Source organism: Serinus canaria, chromosome 7 (genome assembly GCF_022539315.1).
Source record: "Serinus canaria isolate serCan28SL12 chromosome 7, serCan2020, whole genome shotgun sequence".
In the NCBI taxonomy this organism is placed as follows: Eukaryota; Metazoa; Chordata; class Aves; order Passeriformes; family Fringillidae; genus Serinus; species Serinus canaria.
Genome location: NC_066321.1, coordinates 29,376,931 through 29,394,663, shown reverse-complemented (window position 1 = coordinate 29,394,663; position 17,733 = coordinate 29,376,931). Strand labels below are relative to the sequence as shown.

The window sequence follows — 17,733 nt, the reverse complement described above, 5'->3', positions numbered from 1 at the left end:
CCCTTCTGTTATTTCCAAAGCTTTTCATCATTTTCTCCCCATGTTGTCTTCTTCTGTGCAGGAAATGATCCAAGTGTGGTAATTATGAAAACCCCTGTATCTATTAACCTTGTCATTTAACAAGAATTCATAGTACAGCCTTCCTTTTTATGAGAGAGTTACAGAGCAAATGGAGAGTTTCTGAAATTGTACATTAACAAGAATTAACAAGACTTCATAGCACAGCCTTCCATTTTATGAGTTCTATTACAAATGGAGAGTTTCTGAAAAAGTACCATAAAATGACAGGCAACAGCTTATGAGATGTGAGGAGCAGAGCAGGAGAGCTGCTGCTTTATTTTTTTGAAGAATGAACGGTGGGGAGGGTTCTTGGGCAGGTCTGTTCTGGAGTTAGAGCAGAACCTGGCTTCCACTGAGCAAAGTGGCACCACTAAATAAAGAAACTGAGGAAAGCCAGAAGGAACAAGCTGTTTCTCAACAGATTCGTGAGAATGGAGCAACTCCCACGGGAGGCCAGGCACGAAGGAGAGAGAAATGGCCCAGCCAGCATGGCTGCCTCATCTCTTAATATATCCCAGCTTCTTGGCAAAGCAAGGGGGTGAGGCCTGGGGGAGGAGGAGAGCTGGGTGTGCTTCCCCCAAATCCTGTTTGCAATAGGGAAGAAATCCTGCTGGCTGTGCTGCAGCGATGCCCTGGGGTTCAGGGGTCTGCCAGGGCAATCCAGCTGCTGGAGGTGCACTCCTCAGTGCTTCCAGCAAACCCTGCCTGCCCCTGGTCTGCAAGGAGGTGCTGGGTTTGTGCAGCCTCAGGCTGGGCTATTTGGATGTAAGATGTTGCTTTTGCCTATTCCAACTTTTGTCATACAGAAGGAACAAAAAACTCTAAGCAAAATAAAAATGATTGACTACATTGTGGAGTAAAAATCACTTCTAGACCTAATCCTGGGCATTGCTTCAGCAATACATTTTGGCAGGTAGAGAGATGATAAATACTGAGCTCTTTGCTCACTGTGGCTGTCTCTTCCATGGCAGCTGTCCCACAGTAATCCTGATTCCCTACTCCCATTTCCATCTTGTTGAACTGCAGACCCTGCTGACCCTTGGTTTTCCTTTTTCCCCTTTTTGTTGGTGCCTCTTGGTTCTGTCCCAGGCTTTGTTCTGGGCACTCTGCCGGTGTTTCTCAGTAGCCTTTCAGCTCCTTCCTCCAGTTCCCCACCCTTCCTAGTGACTCCTTCCCTCACACATTCCCTTCTCTCATGCATACCCTGCTGTTCCACTTCTTATCCACATTTTCCTACTTTTTTCTCCTCCTACACACTTCTTGTTTAATGCCTCCCTCCACTTCTGGCTGCATGTCAACTATTGTATCATTAAAAATTACTGGGAGCTAATTAAAATTAAAATATCCCTGATGCATTGTTTTTTAGGACTAGATTTGTAGGATCCTACCAGTCTGCTTCCCTTTTTAGCAAAAGAATTTACAGCCACTTCAAAATCCATTCAAACCTTTCCAGGTTCTCACCTTATTTGAAGCTGTGTGTCACATACATTTCCTATCTGTGGCATAGGTAGTGTTTAATAGCTACAGCATGATTTTGTTTCAGTGGAGATCTCTGTGCTGTTGAGCCTAGTCCTAGAAATGTGTATTTCTGAGTCCTGCAGCTTGCCTTTCCTTTGAAGAGTTGTGCAGTGGCACACACAGGTGTTCTCCTAAAGAGCTTATGCCTGAATGTGCCAAAAGAAACCTCCTCCTTTTCAGCTTTACCCAGGACATATTTACAGAGCCCTTAGGTGCCATGTCACCCTTCAGCTTTCAGTCCTAGCCTGCTCTCAGACTGCCAGCCTCCAGCTACTGCCCACAGTGAAATGGTGAGCCTTGAAGGGAAATTAGGGTTATTTTAAAAAGTCTCACAGCTTTCACTGTGGCCATGTGGAAGTGACAATGACCCTGCAAATGCAGGCAACTTCCCTGTGCTCATCATTTGTTTACCACTAGTCAGATGCTCCCAGTGTCCCTTTTCCCATGTCTCTGGCAGTGCTGTGGTGAGCTGCAGTGCATCAGGGAGCAGGCAGGGAGTTAATGCAGCTCATGTTGTCACCCTCATGGGGCTCGTTTGCCTTCAGGCATGTCAGAAGGAACAAGTAACAGCAGGGCATCTATGACTGTAGCTGGCAGCACTCTGGAAAGATGCTGAAACTCCCTTTAAATGGATAGTGTAGGACATCAGGAGCTAAGTGGCTGAGGAATAAGATAAATTTTCTTGACCAGTGCTGTGTTTCTGCAGTGGGGCTGTGCCTGGTACTTGATCTAAATGGGTGTGTGCCTGTGGTGGGCAGTGCAGCCATCCCTCGTGTGCTGCTTGTTCCTAACACTGTCTTGCACATTTCCAGTTCCCATCAGTTCACACCACCTGCACTTCTACAGAGCTCCAGCCTGATGGCAGGCAGTAAAGAAGGCACAGCCAGAGTCTCCTCACTGCAGATAATGCACAGGGGTTACAGTGACTTTCTGCTCCCCCCCTTCAAGTGGGTGTTTTTCCCACCTTGAGGGAGGAGTGGAGAAGCCTGTGGTGTGATTGATGCTGTGTTGGTTGGTGTTCTGCTCCTTCATGTTGTGCCTGCACAAGCCTGAGCCTGCCTGTGCAGCTTCACACTGGAAAGGCCAAGAGCAAGCCATGTGTCCCTTCTGTTGGTGCAATCTGGGCTTGCTTCAGCTGCTGGGGATCACCCTGCAGAGCAGAGAGAGAGATCCAAGCTTGTCCTGTCTCTCCATTTTGGATTATGGCTGTGGGCTGAACGTGTGTGTCCTTGAATTTGCTAACTGTGTGTTTCTAATTATTCTCCAGCAACAGGCACTGGAGGTTCTCTGAGCACTCTGCCCCAGTACAACGCAGCAGACTGTGTTGTAAGGGACATGTAGGGCAGCCACACACACACACAGAGTCATGTAATCTCTTGTGGTGATCCAATATGATTATCTGATTCCAGGGAGCTGTAAGGACAAGTTGTTCCAAGGCCAGATTTTCACTGAAGGGAGTGCAGAGCATCACCATGATTATGGAATTTGGACAGTGCCTCGCAGCTGTGATCTGAGGGACAGGAAAGGTTGGAGTTTAAAGCCACTGAGTGGCAGAGGAGCAAAATGCTAGTGTGCAACCTTGCTGCCAGCCAGTACAGTACAGCTCCCAGTTTGGATCAATTCCAGCTCTCAGACCCCAATTTACTAACCATGGGGGGAAGGACACCACTCTTCTTCTGGAAGGTCAGTATTATTTAAGGTTATTGAAAGTGAGTAAACCTGTTTCACCTTCATGAAGAAAACATTGCTGTGGAGTTTTTAGGAGCCACACAGTTATAATGAATAATGAATATATGATACTTGGTGTAGTGTTCAGCTCAGCCTGAGAGAGAGAAAATAATGGAAGTCTCTTCTTTCTGCCTGGGTGTTCAAATGAAGGAAAATCAAAGCTGTTATACCAGAGCTATATATCAGCTAACATATTTTAGGAACTGTGGAATGATCATAATTACAAAAAAGTCCTCCAGAGAGAAATTATGAGTCATAGTTTATGTTCTCTTTGGTGTTGCTATGGAAAAAGAGGTTAGTGCCAATGGTCATACAGCAATATTAATCTCTGATCTGAAAGAAAAATAAATAACAATCTCTAGCTTAACCCAAAGCAGATTTATTCCCAGTTACTGCAGCACAGTCCATTAAAGGGGATAACCACATAAGAAAAATTAAAGATGACATTGATTATCAGTTTCCAACATGCAGCTGGGGAGAGTTCCTTATTTGAATGCAGACTCCCACAAATGACTCGGTGGAGTGAGAGGAAGGGGGAAAAGGCAGTTTGATGGAAGGGAGGGCAGGAAAGATCGGGCACCGCTGACAGCTGCAAGTGTGCTGATTAAAATTTCTTTGTGCACGCAGTCAGACCCAGCCCGGGGTGGGTGCTGGTTCAGTGCAAATCCTGAAACAAAACCCTGGCAACAGGCAGTCTGAAGCGGTGGAAAGTGGCTCTCAGCCTTTTTCCGACTATTTGGGAAAGCCGGGGCGGTGAGTCAGGGAGCGGTGGATGCCTGGCTGCTGAGTCAGCACCTCCGGGGCTCTGCCAGCTCTTCCCTGCCCCTCGTTTCCTTGCCCAGGCAAAACCCTGGCCAGGGCCGGGGCCAGACAGCTGCAGGCTGCGCTTTGCTATGGGTGAACCCTTTTCTTTGCCTCTAGGAAGACTCCCTGACACCTTCCCCTTGCCTCCCAGAGTGAGTGTGTCTCAGTGGGTCACAGGAGAACTTTTACCCCTGCCTCCCTGATGTTGTTTTCAAGAGCTGTAGCTGTGCTCTCTCTGTCACAGGCAGCTCCCGACAGCACAAACCTTGCAGTCAGAACTCAGCTTGAAATTTTGCTCCCAATGCAGCCTGCAAAGCAGGGCAGAGCCTTCCTTTCTGCCACACCGCTGCATCTGCCCTGCTGATGGCAGGAAAGCTTTTTGTTGGGTTGATGAGCTAAGCAGATTGGACTGGGGAGATACAGGGCTCCCATATCCTGCATCTGTGCGTGCAGTTTACTGATGATCACAGGAGCTGTACGTGTGGCCCAAAACCATTGTGTGGCTCAAAGCACCTTTTGAGCCAGCTGAAGGCTTTTCACTAACTTTCAGGGTTGGACTGGCCCCTTGTGAAGAGTCTGACCTTGAACAAATTGCCATTACTCCACTAATTCTTCTGAGCTTACCTCTTTTTTAAGTGTGTGACTATCAACCATCAGTTGTGCAGCTGTTTGGCATTTACAGCCTGCAGCAACAAAGGGTTTTCACTGCATGTTAAGGGCTGTCCAGGTGTATTTTACCTTCTGATCCTTTTCTTCTCTTTCTTCTGTCTGTTAAAGAGACAGAACATGCTTCACTCAGGCCTGTATGATGGCTTTCACTGCACTGCCTTTGACAGTGAAATGTCCCAGAAAACCCCTATCCATGCCTTTTCACAGAGGAGCTGGCTCGTGGATTAGCACGTGGGGGTCAACATGGGATGCTCTTTGCTCTTTCCCCTAAAAGGGGACAGAAATGTCAGCTGGTTTTGTGTCATTGAAAATGGAAGTATCAGCAGCTGCTGAGTGCTGCTAGTTTAAATATTTATACCTGAAGGGCTTTATCACACCCTTTTGCTTTGTGCAGAGCTGCCGCCGGTTCTGGTGGAGGTCAGGCTCTGAATCTGTGCAGCAGCTCACAGGTCAGGTCTTCCAAGGAATACTGGTACAAGTGGAGTTCACTGTTACCGAGTTAGGAAGTGTAAACAGGCAGTTTTAAAAAAAGTAATTATGCAGACAAACCTGTCAGCACCATCACAGAATACTCATGTCCCTGACATCTGCCAGCCTGTCGAGATCCAGGCGTGTGTCACTGACATGTTCTATGAAAAACCCTTTCCTTAGGATTTTCCCCCCTGAGAAGTTGAGAGGCCTCAGGAACAAACTGCAAACAATGATTCTCTGCTGCTGTGGGATGCACCAGGTGGGGCTGGGATTGGTCTCTGTGGTTGTTTCTCATTCATGGCCAATCCCAACCCAGCTGTCCAGACTGCCTGGGTCACAGACAAACCTTTGTTACTCATTCCTTTTCTATTCTTAGCCAGCCTTCTGATGGAATCCTTTCTTCTGTTCTTTTAGTATAGTTTTAATATAATATATATCATAAAATAATAAATCAGCCTTGTGAACATGGAGTCAACTTTCTCCTCTCTCCCCTCATCCTGGGACCCCTGTGAACAATGCATCAGGCGCGCACTTGAGATGCGTGAAAGAATGCAGTGCTGCTGGTCCCCCAGTCTGCAATCCTCCACAATCCCCCCTCAAACAGCAACTTCTGCAGGCTGATGTGCTCAGTCAGGCCTCCAGAGTGGAAGGCAAGGGGAATGGGGAACATCCTGAGAGCCTGAGCTTGCTTCCCCCTCCGGTTTATAAGAGAGCACAAAAGCAGGCATTCACGCGTCCAGAGAACGTTTTTCTCTCTTGCCAAGCTTGCTTTCTTTTGTTTGTCAGGATTACAGACCCACCTGTCCTTGTACATGTGCAACTGTGATGGACAAAACATTTAACTCCAGTCCTGCAACTGGTGTCTGTGTGTGTGTGCTGTATTCTGAAGTGGGTATTTGAGTTAATTTCCCCAGGTGCTCAGGATCTGCATCTCCAATGGGTTTGATGTAATGCTCTTAGAACACTGTGGGTGGGACTCGTTTCAGCATCTCTGGAACTGGATAGAGCATGGCCAGGGGTATTGTTTGAATTACAGCTTAGCAGGACAAACAAACCAGCATATCTGAAAGCAAAATGTAAACATGATGCTGGGGCTCCTGGTTAGCACGTCGTGGCTGTGGGAGGTTGACAGCTGCTGCAGAAAGGTTAAACGTGCTTTCTTTGGTCTGTCAGTAAAATTAAGCCTGCTAAAGACTATGTGGCACTCCAGAAGACAAGAGTTTATCTGTGTGCATAAACAGAACGTGGTCTTCAATATAAATATGCTTTCAGGTCTATTTAGGGTATTAGGAGCATGCTGCAGTCCAATAAAAAGATGCAGAGTGAGCCAGGAGATTTTGGAAAGTGCCTGAGTACTTTTAGATGGGCTAGAAGTGTCTGGAAAGCAAAGCACTGGTGTTTGCGTTGCTAAATAACAGCACAGGATGAAAAAGAAAATGCTATAGATACAACAGGGACATGAACTGAAGTAATAAATACTTGACCTTTAAATTTCATCTTTGCCAGCCTCTCAGACTGCTTCTCCCAAAGACTGACATGGCTGTGTTTCATATTATGCTTTTATTTGTCATACTCATAGTTAGTTACAAGTAAAAATTATTGAAATCCACTGTAGTTAATACAAAATAAAAATATAGCTGCACGAGTTACGCCATGATTTTTCTTAGAAACAGTATCTTCTATATGATACCATGCACTTAAGAGCTTAACTCTTAACAGTACTTGCCTACACTAAGTTCTGACTAACTAACTAACTTCCAGTGTGATTTACTGGTTACAGATATTATCCCCGTGGAGTAATACCTGTTAATTATTTCATAATGGTACTTCTGCTGTAGCTTGTATTTCCCCTGTAATTTGTGATTCTAAACACAAAAGGAAGCAACCTTTTAGTGCAATGTTAAGTATCAGTAGAATTTTTATGTATGTAAAAAAATAAAAACAACCCACTGCATAAACAACCAAGGATGTAAGGGAACTGTTGTGGGTACTGTGCTTCCCTTTCCTCCCTTGCCCCTCACCTTTAAGTGACAGGAATGAACATTCATAGTGAAAAAACTGTCTTTCAATTAATTTTGAAAAATTACAGACTAGTAATTTTGAGAGCAGGTGGGTGACTTTGATCAAAGTTACTAGCAGAGAACCAAATCCTGTGGCTTTGCAGGCTCATACTTGGGTAAATTCATCCCTTCCATGAAGTTCAATCCATAACACATTGTTCCCTTTGGACGTGCCTGAAAGAGTATTTCACCTTTTTGAAGAAAGTATCCTTACATCCCTGTAATTATCTAAGTTTCCTGTGTAGATATAGTTCTATATACGAAATAATCTGTAAAAAGATAAATTATGCTATTTTCAAAATACTCTGAGATACAAAGTTGTGCAGGTGCAAAATCTGATAGTATATTCCTATAAAGACTATGAATTAATTAGTGTTATCTGAGTATATATACTCTAAGCTGGGAGTATAGATTGAATACTGTGGGGGGGGTTATTTTTGCTTTTTTTTTACATTTCATAGCATTTCATATATTCTTCAGGATACCTTCATGTTCCTATCAAACACTTTTTTTCTTTCCAATTTCCGAACCCTTAAAGGTACAGTAACTGATCACACATTCATGCTTGTCCTTAATGTATTTCCATAACTCTGTTAGATTGAAAAATACTTTTTTTTTTTTTGGCCCCCTTCCCCCATCCTACCTAAACACAGTGATTTCTTATAAATGAATAGCGAGTGATTACTGGCAAAAATTTTTCCCCCACTGAAATGGATGGATCTGGGTTTTCAGCTTTGCCCTCCAAGCACTCTGCTCTTTTAGTCCTGTGGTGCCGTGGAGCAAAGCCCCACACAAACTGCAGGTGTGTGCACAATTATTGGGGCTGTTGGCATTCACAGAGCACGGCAAGGAGACTGAAATCAAACATTCCCATTGGTATTCCTACACTGACATACAAATCTACTCACAGTGCTGGGGAACACTGGGGGCAAGACAGGAGAACAGAAACGCTTGGGTCTTTACTCTCCACACCTTCCTCTGACCTAACTCTAAGAAAGCCAGCTGATCAGCTTGCTTCTACCAGACATCTCTCCTCCTGCAAGACTCTGACACCAGCTGGCAGCATCTCTAAATTCACGAACCCCAGTGACTCGGCCCAAAACAGCACGTTGCAGCTTTAGTCCTTGACCTTGCCCACTCTGCATTCCATAAATTATCACTGCAGAGGAAAGGATGGAAGAGCCGCTGCTCCTGCCTGCGCAGGTGGAACCAGTTCCTGGTGTGTGTCAGGCAGGAGAAGGGGGCTCGGGCTGCCTACGCTGTTTGGTCCACCTGCAGGACGGCTGCTTGGGTCGTTTCTTCATCAGGTTGCTCCACCTCCCCGCCAACTGGGTTGTTTCTCTCATCCAACAGTTTCTGGCTAGAAACTTCCAGAGGCACGCCGTACTCTTCGTCGTCTTCCACGATGGACAGCTCGATGTTGTTGCTCATGGCGGCCTTGCCTTCCCCTGCGGGCTCCTTCTCCAGGGAGCCGCCGGCTGCCGTGCCCTGCTGGGCCAGGGAGGTGCTGGGGGTCATGTCCGAGTGCAGGTCGGCGAAGGACAGCTCGTCCTCGTTCTCCGCCTGCTCGGCGCTGGCCGTCTCGGAGCGCCTGTCCTCGGCCTCGGCGGGGCTTTCCCCTTCACGGCCTTTCTTCGTGCCAAATCCCACTTTGAAAGCCGAGCCCTTGGCAGAGGAGGACTTCTGGTGGTGCACAGTGAGGGACTTCCTGATCTTCTCTCTCCGTTCGGGCGACACGATCTTCGTGCTGATCTTGTTCATCTTCTTCTCGATGTTTTGGCGGGAAAATGCTTTCTTGAGGCTGTCCACCTTCTTGAGGCTGGATCTTTTAAGTTTCTCAGCTCTCGATTCTTCTGTTTTCTCCTCTGCGCTGTCATCCAAGTCATCTCCCTCAGGAAACATTTCATCATCTGAACCCAACTCCACTGTGTGCAAGGTTTCTTCCAGGGTCTTGTTCTCATCCACAGGCTCCTCTTTTCCTTCTGTAATGCTAGGAACAGGCTCTTTTGCAAAAACACTGGCAGGGATCTCATTTTCCTCCTGAAAGAATTGACAATATTTGAGTTTCATAGTTCACAGGATACAAATTTAATAAACAAAGCACAACCCTGAACAATTATTTTCCCCCTCCCCATGATGAGATCAATGTTGAACATCTATTGGTTTTTTTCAATACATTTAACCAGTGACAAACCACTCAAAGCCCACTGAACCAATTATCTGGTAAAGTTTGAGACTGCTGAGCTGTCAGCTGTGAGACTACTCTTTCAAAGTGACCTGGGATGGATGCAGAATGGAAACCCTGTTCTTTTAATTTATACTAGCTATTCTTTAATGAGAATTTAGCTGTCGAGTTGTACACCTGTCCCTGGGGAGAAGGGACAGGTGGGAGGGAGGTTGTACTGCACACCTCCAAAAGTCACCTAACCCCACAGAGCTCTCAGCTTCTTGAGCCAAAGACTGAGAATATCCCTGCAGAGGTGTTGGGTGCATCTGGGAAGTATCTCAAATGGCAAATGCAGTGAGCACTTTTGCCATATTCCTGGAAAATCTATGTTGCTTTTAGAAATGGATTGTTGATACTGAGAAACAATGAAGTTTATGGTGTTTAGAGTATATCCTATTTTACAGCAATTTACAGAAAAGAAAACCAAACTAATAAATTTTGTTGGTAAGTATTAAAATGTGAAGGGGGCAACTCCTTGAAATGTAAGGATGCAAATTTAAGGTATACAAAAATAAAAAGACACTATACCACATAGAGAAAAAGAGCTTCCAGCTAACAGGGAAAGTATTGCTTTTTAGAAACAAAACCAAGAAAGGACACAGAAAGAAAGAATCTAAAACCAAAAGAGGCTGAGCAAGGGCAGAAGCTGCAGGTCTTAACGAGGGATGTCTGTGCCCACAAGATGCACAAGCTCTGCACCCCCGAGCAGCTCAGAGGCAGCACAATGAGCACTCTGTTCTCTGCAGGTTTTGCAGGCATCTACCCATGCAAAGAAAATGAGGCTCTCTGCACACTCCCCTCCCCTCTCAGCACTTGGAGCCCTGGATCTGCATAGTCTCTACCCATTACCCTCTTTATCGCTTTCAGACAGAGTGCATGCAATTTCACTTCCCCACGTGCATTGGGAGGATTTTCTTTTCCCTCCTCCCTCCACATTTATCTTTAGGTACAAAAAGCAGTAAGTGCTGAGTGAAATGGCTGTAATAGTCTCAGATCTGTCCCTAGTGGGCCCGAGCGTACAGTTAAGGGGGAAAAAGGCCACATACACTTCCAAGCTCATGCTCATTATTTCAGGACTGAGCACACGGTTGTGATCACTGCAGAGAATGGTGTCTTGGGTTAAATTTGCTGTCAAGGCTGTTGTACATGGCTGTTGTTTAGTCTGGGGAAGAGGAGGCTCAGGGGTGACCTTATTGCTCTCTACAACTCCCTGAAAGGAGGTTGTGGCCAGGTGGGGGTCAGGCTCTTCTCCCAGGCAACCAGTGATAGGACAAGAGGACACTTAAACTGTGTGTCAAAGAGGGCAGGTTGGACATTAGGAAGAATTTCTTCACAGAGAGAGTGATTAGACACTGGAATGTGCTGCCCAGGAAGGTGGTGGAGGTGTCCCTGGAGGTGTTTAAGAAAAGACTGGACGTGACACTTGGTGCCAAAGTCTGCTTGACAAGGTGGTCCTGGGTCACAGGCTGGGCTCAATAATCTCCTTTCCAACCTAATTCTTTCTGTTATTCTGTTAAAAACTAGGACTGCTTTGGTAGCCCTTCTGGAACCCAAGACTATGCAACAGGCAGAATAATTTTATACCATATATTATACATACACACAGAGTGATTTGAGTGTGCTGGTTAGTATCTTGTGTGGATATGAAAATGAGAAGTATAAAAGAAATGGATGCTGGTTTGACAGTCTGTACATGCTTTATTCCTATGGGATCTGCACACCTCTCTGGGCCAGTGGCCTCAATCAGATCCACTGGCACACAGCTGTTCAAGCCCTCTGCCTGCAGGGGAGCATCTATTGAACCCCACACTCCTCTCCCCACACCTATTCTGTTGTTGCAACTGTCAGCAACAGTGACCAGGATAACAAAACAAAGGAAACCTGCACCAGCTTTAAGTGAAACCAGCTGCTAACTGCTGTACAAATATTTGTATTTTCTCTCCACTGCAGTTAATGAAATGTGGATTACAAGAGTGGGTGCAGCGTTGAATTATTCCCCAGAGCACGAGAACTCAGTATAAAACATAATTTTCATGTCTAGTGCATTCTTTCCAAACCTACGTAATCACACACAGTTTTAGACATCTGAACATTCAGGTGTAAGTGCCTGAGTGGTACAGAAAGCTCTGATTTTAACGAGCAAAGAGGTGGGTTGTTACTTTTTAAGTATTTTATCTAGGAAAGTGGTGTCATGTGAGTTTAATCACAGCGCAGTCTGAGCCAGAGATGGGTCTGAAAGGTCCTTCTCAAGGTCAGCTTGGCTCTGTCTACAGTATTCCTGCTGAACTGAAGTGCTGCATGCAGTCTCTAGAATAATATGGATGCAGATTTGCTTACAATTTTTATCAATTTTCTGAGCAGAAGAAAGACTGTCAAGCTACCCATGTTTATAAAGGGGGAAAAAAAAACCCAAACAAAAATATACTGTATAATAATGAGCTAATGACTGAATTGAAAGCAGATCCTAGGTGGTCTCTGGCTATTAGGCAGTGCTGGAATTCAAGGGATCAGCCCTCTGTCTAAGCTCTGGAAAACATCAGCCTCTGGGCATCTATTGGTGTGCTTATAAAATGGGAATGACAGCTTCCCATGTCCTGCTTCCCAAAGACCTCGGGATTACAGGAACCATTAAAATGCAAATGGAAATAAATGAAGTAAAATGCTTTGGAAACACGAGGGTGCTATAGCAGGAATGCTCTGTGGTGGAACAGACATTTCTATTTCAAACATGGTTACTGATAACACCTTGTAAGTGGGCTATTGATAACTTTTTGGTCTTACAAGTTTATGTGACAGCTGTATTTTGTTTCTGATACATTTTAAAGCAGGTTCTTATATCATTTAGGAAGACTAGAACAATACACTGAAAAATGCCAGCTGTTACAAACTGCATAACTATTTTCCATGCCAAAAGAAGTAGAACTTTGATCTCTTCTTCTTGATCTAATCTAAAATTCTAAGAAAGCAATACATCTTTGTATTTTCCACATCTGAGTTCAAAAACAGCCCTTGCATTTTTTTTCTCAGATGGGCTTGACTGTAGGTAGCTGGCTCCTCTGAATTTCATTTTTCCATGTAGGAGATGAAGAGAATAGTGGAAGTCCTCTGCATAACACAACTCCTGCTAACACCAGTAATACTTGCACAGTTAAAATCAGTGCCTTCCTTGTGGCTTTCATCAGCCATCCTCGGGAACTTCCTGCAGGTCAGAATTTCATCCCTGTATTTTACAAAAAGGAGTAAGATCCATAGGAATGTGCTACAAAACTGGGTGGCCTGAGTTAACAGGTAGCTAATTTACTCAGAAGTGCTGATTCTCTGATGCTGCATGAGGGAAATCAATCTGCTTTGGTTTGGTTCCTTTTGTTATATTTGCTGTGTGAGGCCGTGACCTTCAAGAAGGAGAGAAGGCATTTTCCCAGTGCTGCTCCTCTGTATGATGCTGTCACATGCCCAAATGATCAGGAGCCTAAAACTTGTTAAAATAGGTCAAAACATGACAAATCCTCCTGAAACCAGCTCCAGCTCCTTTCCTTTGGACAAATGCAGCTCTGCAGGCTTGGGTGTCACGGTGGGGAGGGAGGGCAGGAGCAAAGTGCCCCCGGTCCCTTTGCACATCCTGGGCAGGCTGGGGTGGTGGCTGCACTGCACCCTGACCTCCCACAGCACAGCTGGGGCGAGCCCCAAGAGCTGTGGGAGGAATTTCTGTCATTAATCAGCATCAGGGTATTCTCCCTGCAAGGCTCCAGCAGGGAATGCAGCATTATCAGCTTGTAGTTCTGCTTCCCTCGCTTGTTCATTTGTGAGCTTGAAGTTGCTTTTGCAAAAGATTATTGCAGTGATCTGAACAAAAAGGTGTAGCAATTATTCCTATAAAAAGGTACAATAAAATGGATAGTTTTTGGTGCCCTCCTCTTGTTTCATTTTAGGATGAAGGATTTACCAACAGCAGCATCTGAAAAGGACTTGAATATTAGCTGTGCTTGACCCCAAGGTGCAATTTTCACTTATTTTATCTGTCCTATTTCCATGACATTTCACCAGTAAACATGACATTTAATTGAAAAATTAAACATGAGCCTTTTTTTATCTTCCATTCCGCTTCTGCAGCTAAAAAAGCAAACAAAGCCCCCACCAAACCAGAACCAAAAAGCTGGTCATGTGGTGAGAACAAAATAGAGGGGAACAATGCCAAAGCTTAACGAGGATTTTTAAAACAGTCACTTCAGTGTTTTGCTGAATTGCTGTGTCATTTATAATAACTTTTGCATCCTCAAATTCTTGGAATGGAGCTCCCTTAAAATATGCCACCAATTAAAGAAATATATGCAGACGTTCTAGGGAGAGAAAACTAAGAGCATTTTAATGGAAAATATGTAAATAGGTGAACTTTTCTAAACACAGTTCATTCTCAGTGCATCTGCAGAGGGAAAGCTGATGCTGGCACGTGGCAGCACAACTTGATAAAATGCAGAGCTGGAGCTCAGTCGTGTGTTTTGGCTTTGCTCAGTGCTCCCACCAAGTATTAGGGAGTTTGGGGTAGGTGCTGAACGCAGAACTGAATCACTAATGTGAATTTTTATTTCATATTGAGCTGTCTGGCTAAGCTGGGGAAGCTGCTTCTAATGAGGAACATGCTCTGTGAAGTTTGGCATTGTTTTGTTCAGTGGAAGAGAAGGATCCCCCAGCTGAAGAGGAGTCCCACACATCCAGATTCCCCTTTGTTTTCCCAGAGATCTGGCGTCAATACGCCTTCATTATGTGACTTCTCCTTCCTGCAATTGTTTTTCCATGGATTCCTGTGCAAGGCAGGACAGAAACCCAGCCAGCCTGCTGTTGTTCCCCCTGTGCACTTATCCCAGCAAGGCAGTGGCCCTGCTGACTACCAGACTGTCCCTCCTCCAGCCTGAAAGGAGGGACACTCCATGCTGCCATTTAGCTCCAGGACACTGCCAGGAGCAATTCCCAGCTCCAAGCTGATCTATTTTTTTTTTTTAAGCAAATTTAGCTGCAGTGTTTCTTTTTTTAAGCCTTGTGCTCCTGATCTGCACTGGCTTGGGACTGGTTAAGTTGACCATCCTGCACTGTGGTGAACAGACCTGCTGTCCAAAGGCACCAGCCCAGGGACAGGCAGTGGATGTTCTTTATCTCTTGCACTGGGACACAGGCCTGTGCTGTTTGCCTTAGGTTTTTGCACTATTAAGGAAAGGTTCAGAGGTTTCACCTGGCCTTAGCTTACAGCCCTATTCAGTGTCAGGAAAGAGCCAGCAGTGCTTTAGCCCTCAAACCCTTCCTGAGGATTTTTATTGTTGCTTTCACCCAGTCCCTGCAGATTGCTGCCAGTGGAAGATCCCCACCCGAGGTCATGCCAGCTGTCCTGCACACACAGAGCTCTGTTTGTCTTTCCTCTCTGCATTATGTCATCCTAAAATAGTAAATATTGAGTTCTCTGGAGGCAGGCACTCCTTGCAACAGCAAGGCTTTAATTCTCACACTCAGAGGCATGAGAAATGTTAAAAATTACCTTCCCCCAGGCCTTGCTGGTGCACCCACCCCACAGGACACTGTCTAGGTCTGAACCTGTCAGTTCATTAGCCAGTCATTAGCTAACGGGGCCTGGAAGACAGCACGGTCATGTGTCACCCACATGTTCTATGAAAAATCCTTTCCTTAGGATTTTCCCTCCTGGGAAGCTGAGAGGCCTCAGGAACAAACTGCAAACAATGATTCTCTGCTGCTGTGGGATGCACCAGGTGGGGCTGGGATTGGTCTCTGTGGTTGTTTCTCATTCATGGCCAATCCCAGCCCAGCTGTCCAGACTGGCTGGGTCACAGACAAACCTTTGTTATTCATTCCTTTTCTATTCTTAGCCAGCCTTCTGATGAAATCCTTTCTTCTGTTCTTTTAGTATAGCTTTAATATAATATAAATAATAAAATAATAAACCAGCCTTCTGAACATGGAGTCAACTTTCTCATCTCTTCCCTCATCCTGGGACCCCTGTGAACACAGTCACAGGCATGGATCCTAAATTACTTGCAGAACTGCAGAGAACATGTGTCTTTTAATTTACCCAGTCTCTGGAATAATTTCCACATTCCTTCTGGGGTGGGAACACGCTGCAGCTCCTCCTCTTCTGGCCTGACAAGCCTGGACTGCAATTTGGGAGAACAATAAGCAGAGAGGTGGGGGCTTCCTTTCTGGGGGAATTGCCTGTGCACTCACCAGGCCTGCCAGCTTTTTATGATCAAGCACCACTCTCTTATTTTGGGATTGTTTAGGAAAATGACCCAAGGAGCCAAGGAGCAGAGTTAGTGGCTGACAGAGGTAACACCCAGCTGACAAGCTCAGAATGCTGAGGTGCCTGAGCTGTGACTACCCCAGCCCAGCATCTGCTCTCCTGCCCTCCCTCAGTGATTTGTGGAGGCCTGTCTTGATTTTTTAAAAAATATGTGAAAGCCACGTCCTGTGTTTAGTTAAACTCACGGCGTGCTCTATCCAGGCCATTGCTTAAAAAGGGGAAAATATGCAAACTGCTGCTATCACTGGATGGACTCCCAGGAAGCAAAGTTTCTCAGCTGAATTTTTAGCTCATCCCTGAATGGGCCAGATCAGTCCTGCAGAGTGAAGCAGGGCACCAGGACACAGGGAGATGCAGCCCTGCCCCTCTCCTGCTTCCAAGGGCAGAGGCAGTGGCAATTTTTAGAGACATTTCCACTGCAAGTTTGCAAAACGGGCTCTTTCCTCAAGTTTGCCAAGAGTCTGGAAAAACATAAGGGCCTTTCCAGTTTACCTGAACCCCAAAACACATAATAAAACAAAGCTTTTCCCAAACATATGCTGAGAGTTAGTAAAACACATCTCTTTCCCTTCATTTGCAGAGAATAAAAGGTGGCAGGTTCCTCACGGCATGCTAAGAGTTAGCAAAACAAGGTCTCTTTCCTCACGTTTGCTAGGAGTTAGCAAAAAATTTTATCTACAAAATTGCAAGAGTTAAAGAGGGCTCCAAGACTGCAAAGGTAACCGAGAATATACTATTCTATTCTTTCCCAAAGTTTAGCAAAAGTTAGCCAAAAAAAGGAAAAGTGTTTTCCTCAAGTTTGCAAGAGTAAAAAAGGAAGACAGCTCTTTTCCCAGATTTCCTAAGAGTTAGGAAAACACGTTTTCCGCACGTCCACGAAGAGGAAATGCAGGCGTTTCTCCTGAATTTGCTAAGAATAAAAGAGGGCACGCCCCCCAGGTTTAAGAGTTAGAAGAAGACTACTCTTTCCCCAAGTCTGTTGGGGTGAAGAGGTTTTTTTCTTCCACATTTGCCGCGTTAGCACAAAGCCAGCTCTGGTGTCGGGAGTGTGCGGAGGGTTAGCAGGCAGCGAGCAGCAGCAGCAGCAGCGGGCTGTTCCCGGGGCTCTCACCTGGAAGATGAGCACCTTGAAGCGGTCTCGGCGGAGCAGCTGGGCGTGGTGCTGCTCCAGGCGGCGCACCTGGTCGCACTGGCGGTCCAGGCGCTCCCGCACGGCGCGGGTGTTCGCGCACACCTTCCGCGACTTCTCCAGCAGCTTCTCCACCGCCTCGCCCGTGGCGTCGTGGCTGTGGGACAGCTTCACCACGTCCGCCTGGATGCACCGCACCGTCCCTTCCAGGCCCCGCTGCCTCTGCTCCATCTGCTGCTGCTTGCCTTCCACCTTCTCCAGCATGGAGACCAGCTTCTCCAGCAGGGCCAGCACGGTCAGCGCGTTCACCTGCCCGCCGCCCGCCGCCACCTCGGCCGCCGCCGGCAGCGGCGGTACCGCGCTACCCACGGCCGCCGCCTCGCCCATGGCTGCACGGCCCGCACCGCGCCCGCAGCCGCTATAAGGGCAGCGCCCCCGCCCTGCCCCGGGGAGGGTTCGGCAGAGCCCGGCCCCGGCCCGCCCCGGGCAGCGGCTGTGACCGCCCCGGCAGCGCCGAGCCTCCCCCGGCCCGGCCCGGCCCCGTCCGGCCCGCGGGGAATGCGGTGAGCGCGGTGAGCGGCCGCGGCGCGCTCGCTGCCTGCCCGGCAGCATCAGTAGATGGCAGGAGATACCGCGGAATGCAGCCCCTCGCCAGGAGGAGGAGAAGGAGACTGTGTTGGTGGGGATCGTCCCGGAGAGAGGTTGTGGGTGTAGACCGGAGTTCTAGGCTGAAGGCCTTAAACTATTAAGAATAATTAAAAGTGTT

General features: G+C 46.6%; 1 protein-coding gene and 1 long non-coding RNA gene across 2 annotated transcripts in view; one reads left to right on the top strand and one right to left on the bottom strand.

The window, feature by feature from the left end:
* LOC127059824 (uncharacterized) overlaps window positions 1-17,733 on the top strand; it is a 73,617-nt gene that overhangs the window by 21,199 nt on the left and 34,685 nt on the right. The gene's annotated exons all lie outside the window — the stretch shown is intronic.
* CAVIN2 (caveolae associated protein 2) lies at window positions 6,792-17,354 on the bottom strand. The gene is made up of 2 exons (XM_009088120.4): window positions 16,950-17,354; window positions 6,792-9,350 (listed from the first exon to the last, which is right to left on the bottom strand). The coding sequence occupies exons 1-2, from the start codon at window positions 17,352-17,354 to the stop codon at window positions 8,565-8,567; spliced, it is 1,191 nt and encodes a 396-aa protein (XP_009086368.2). The 3' UTR covers window positions 6,792-8,564.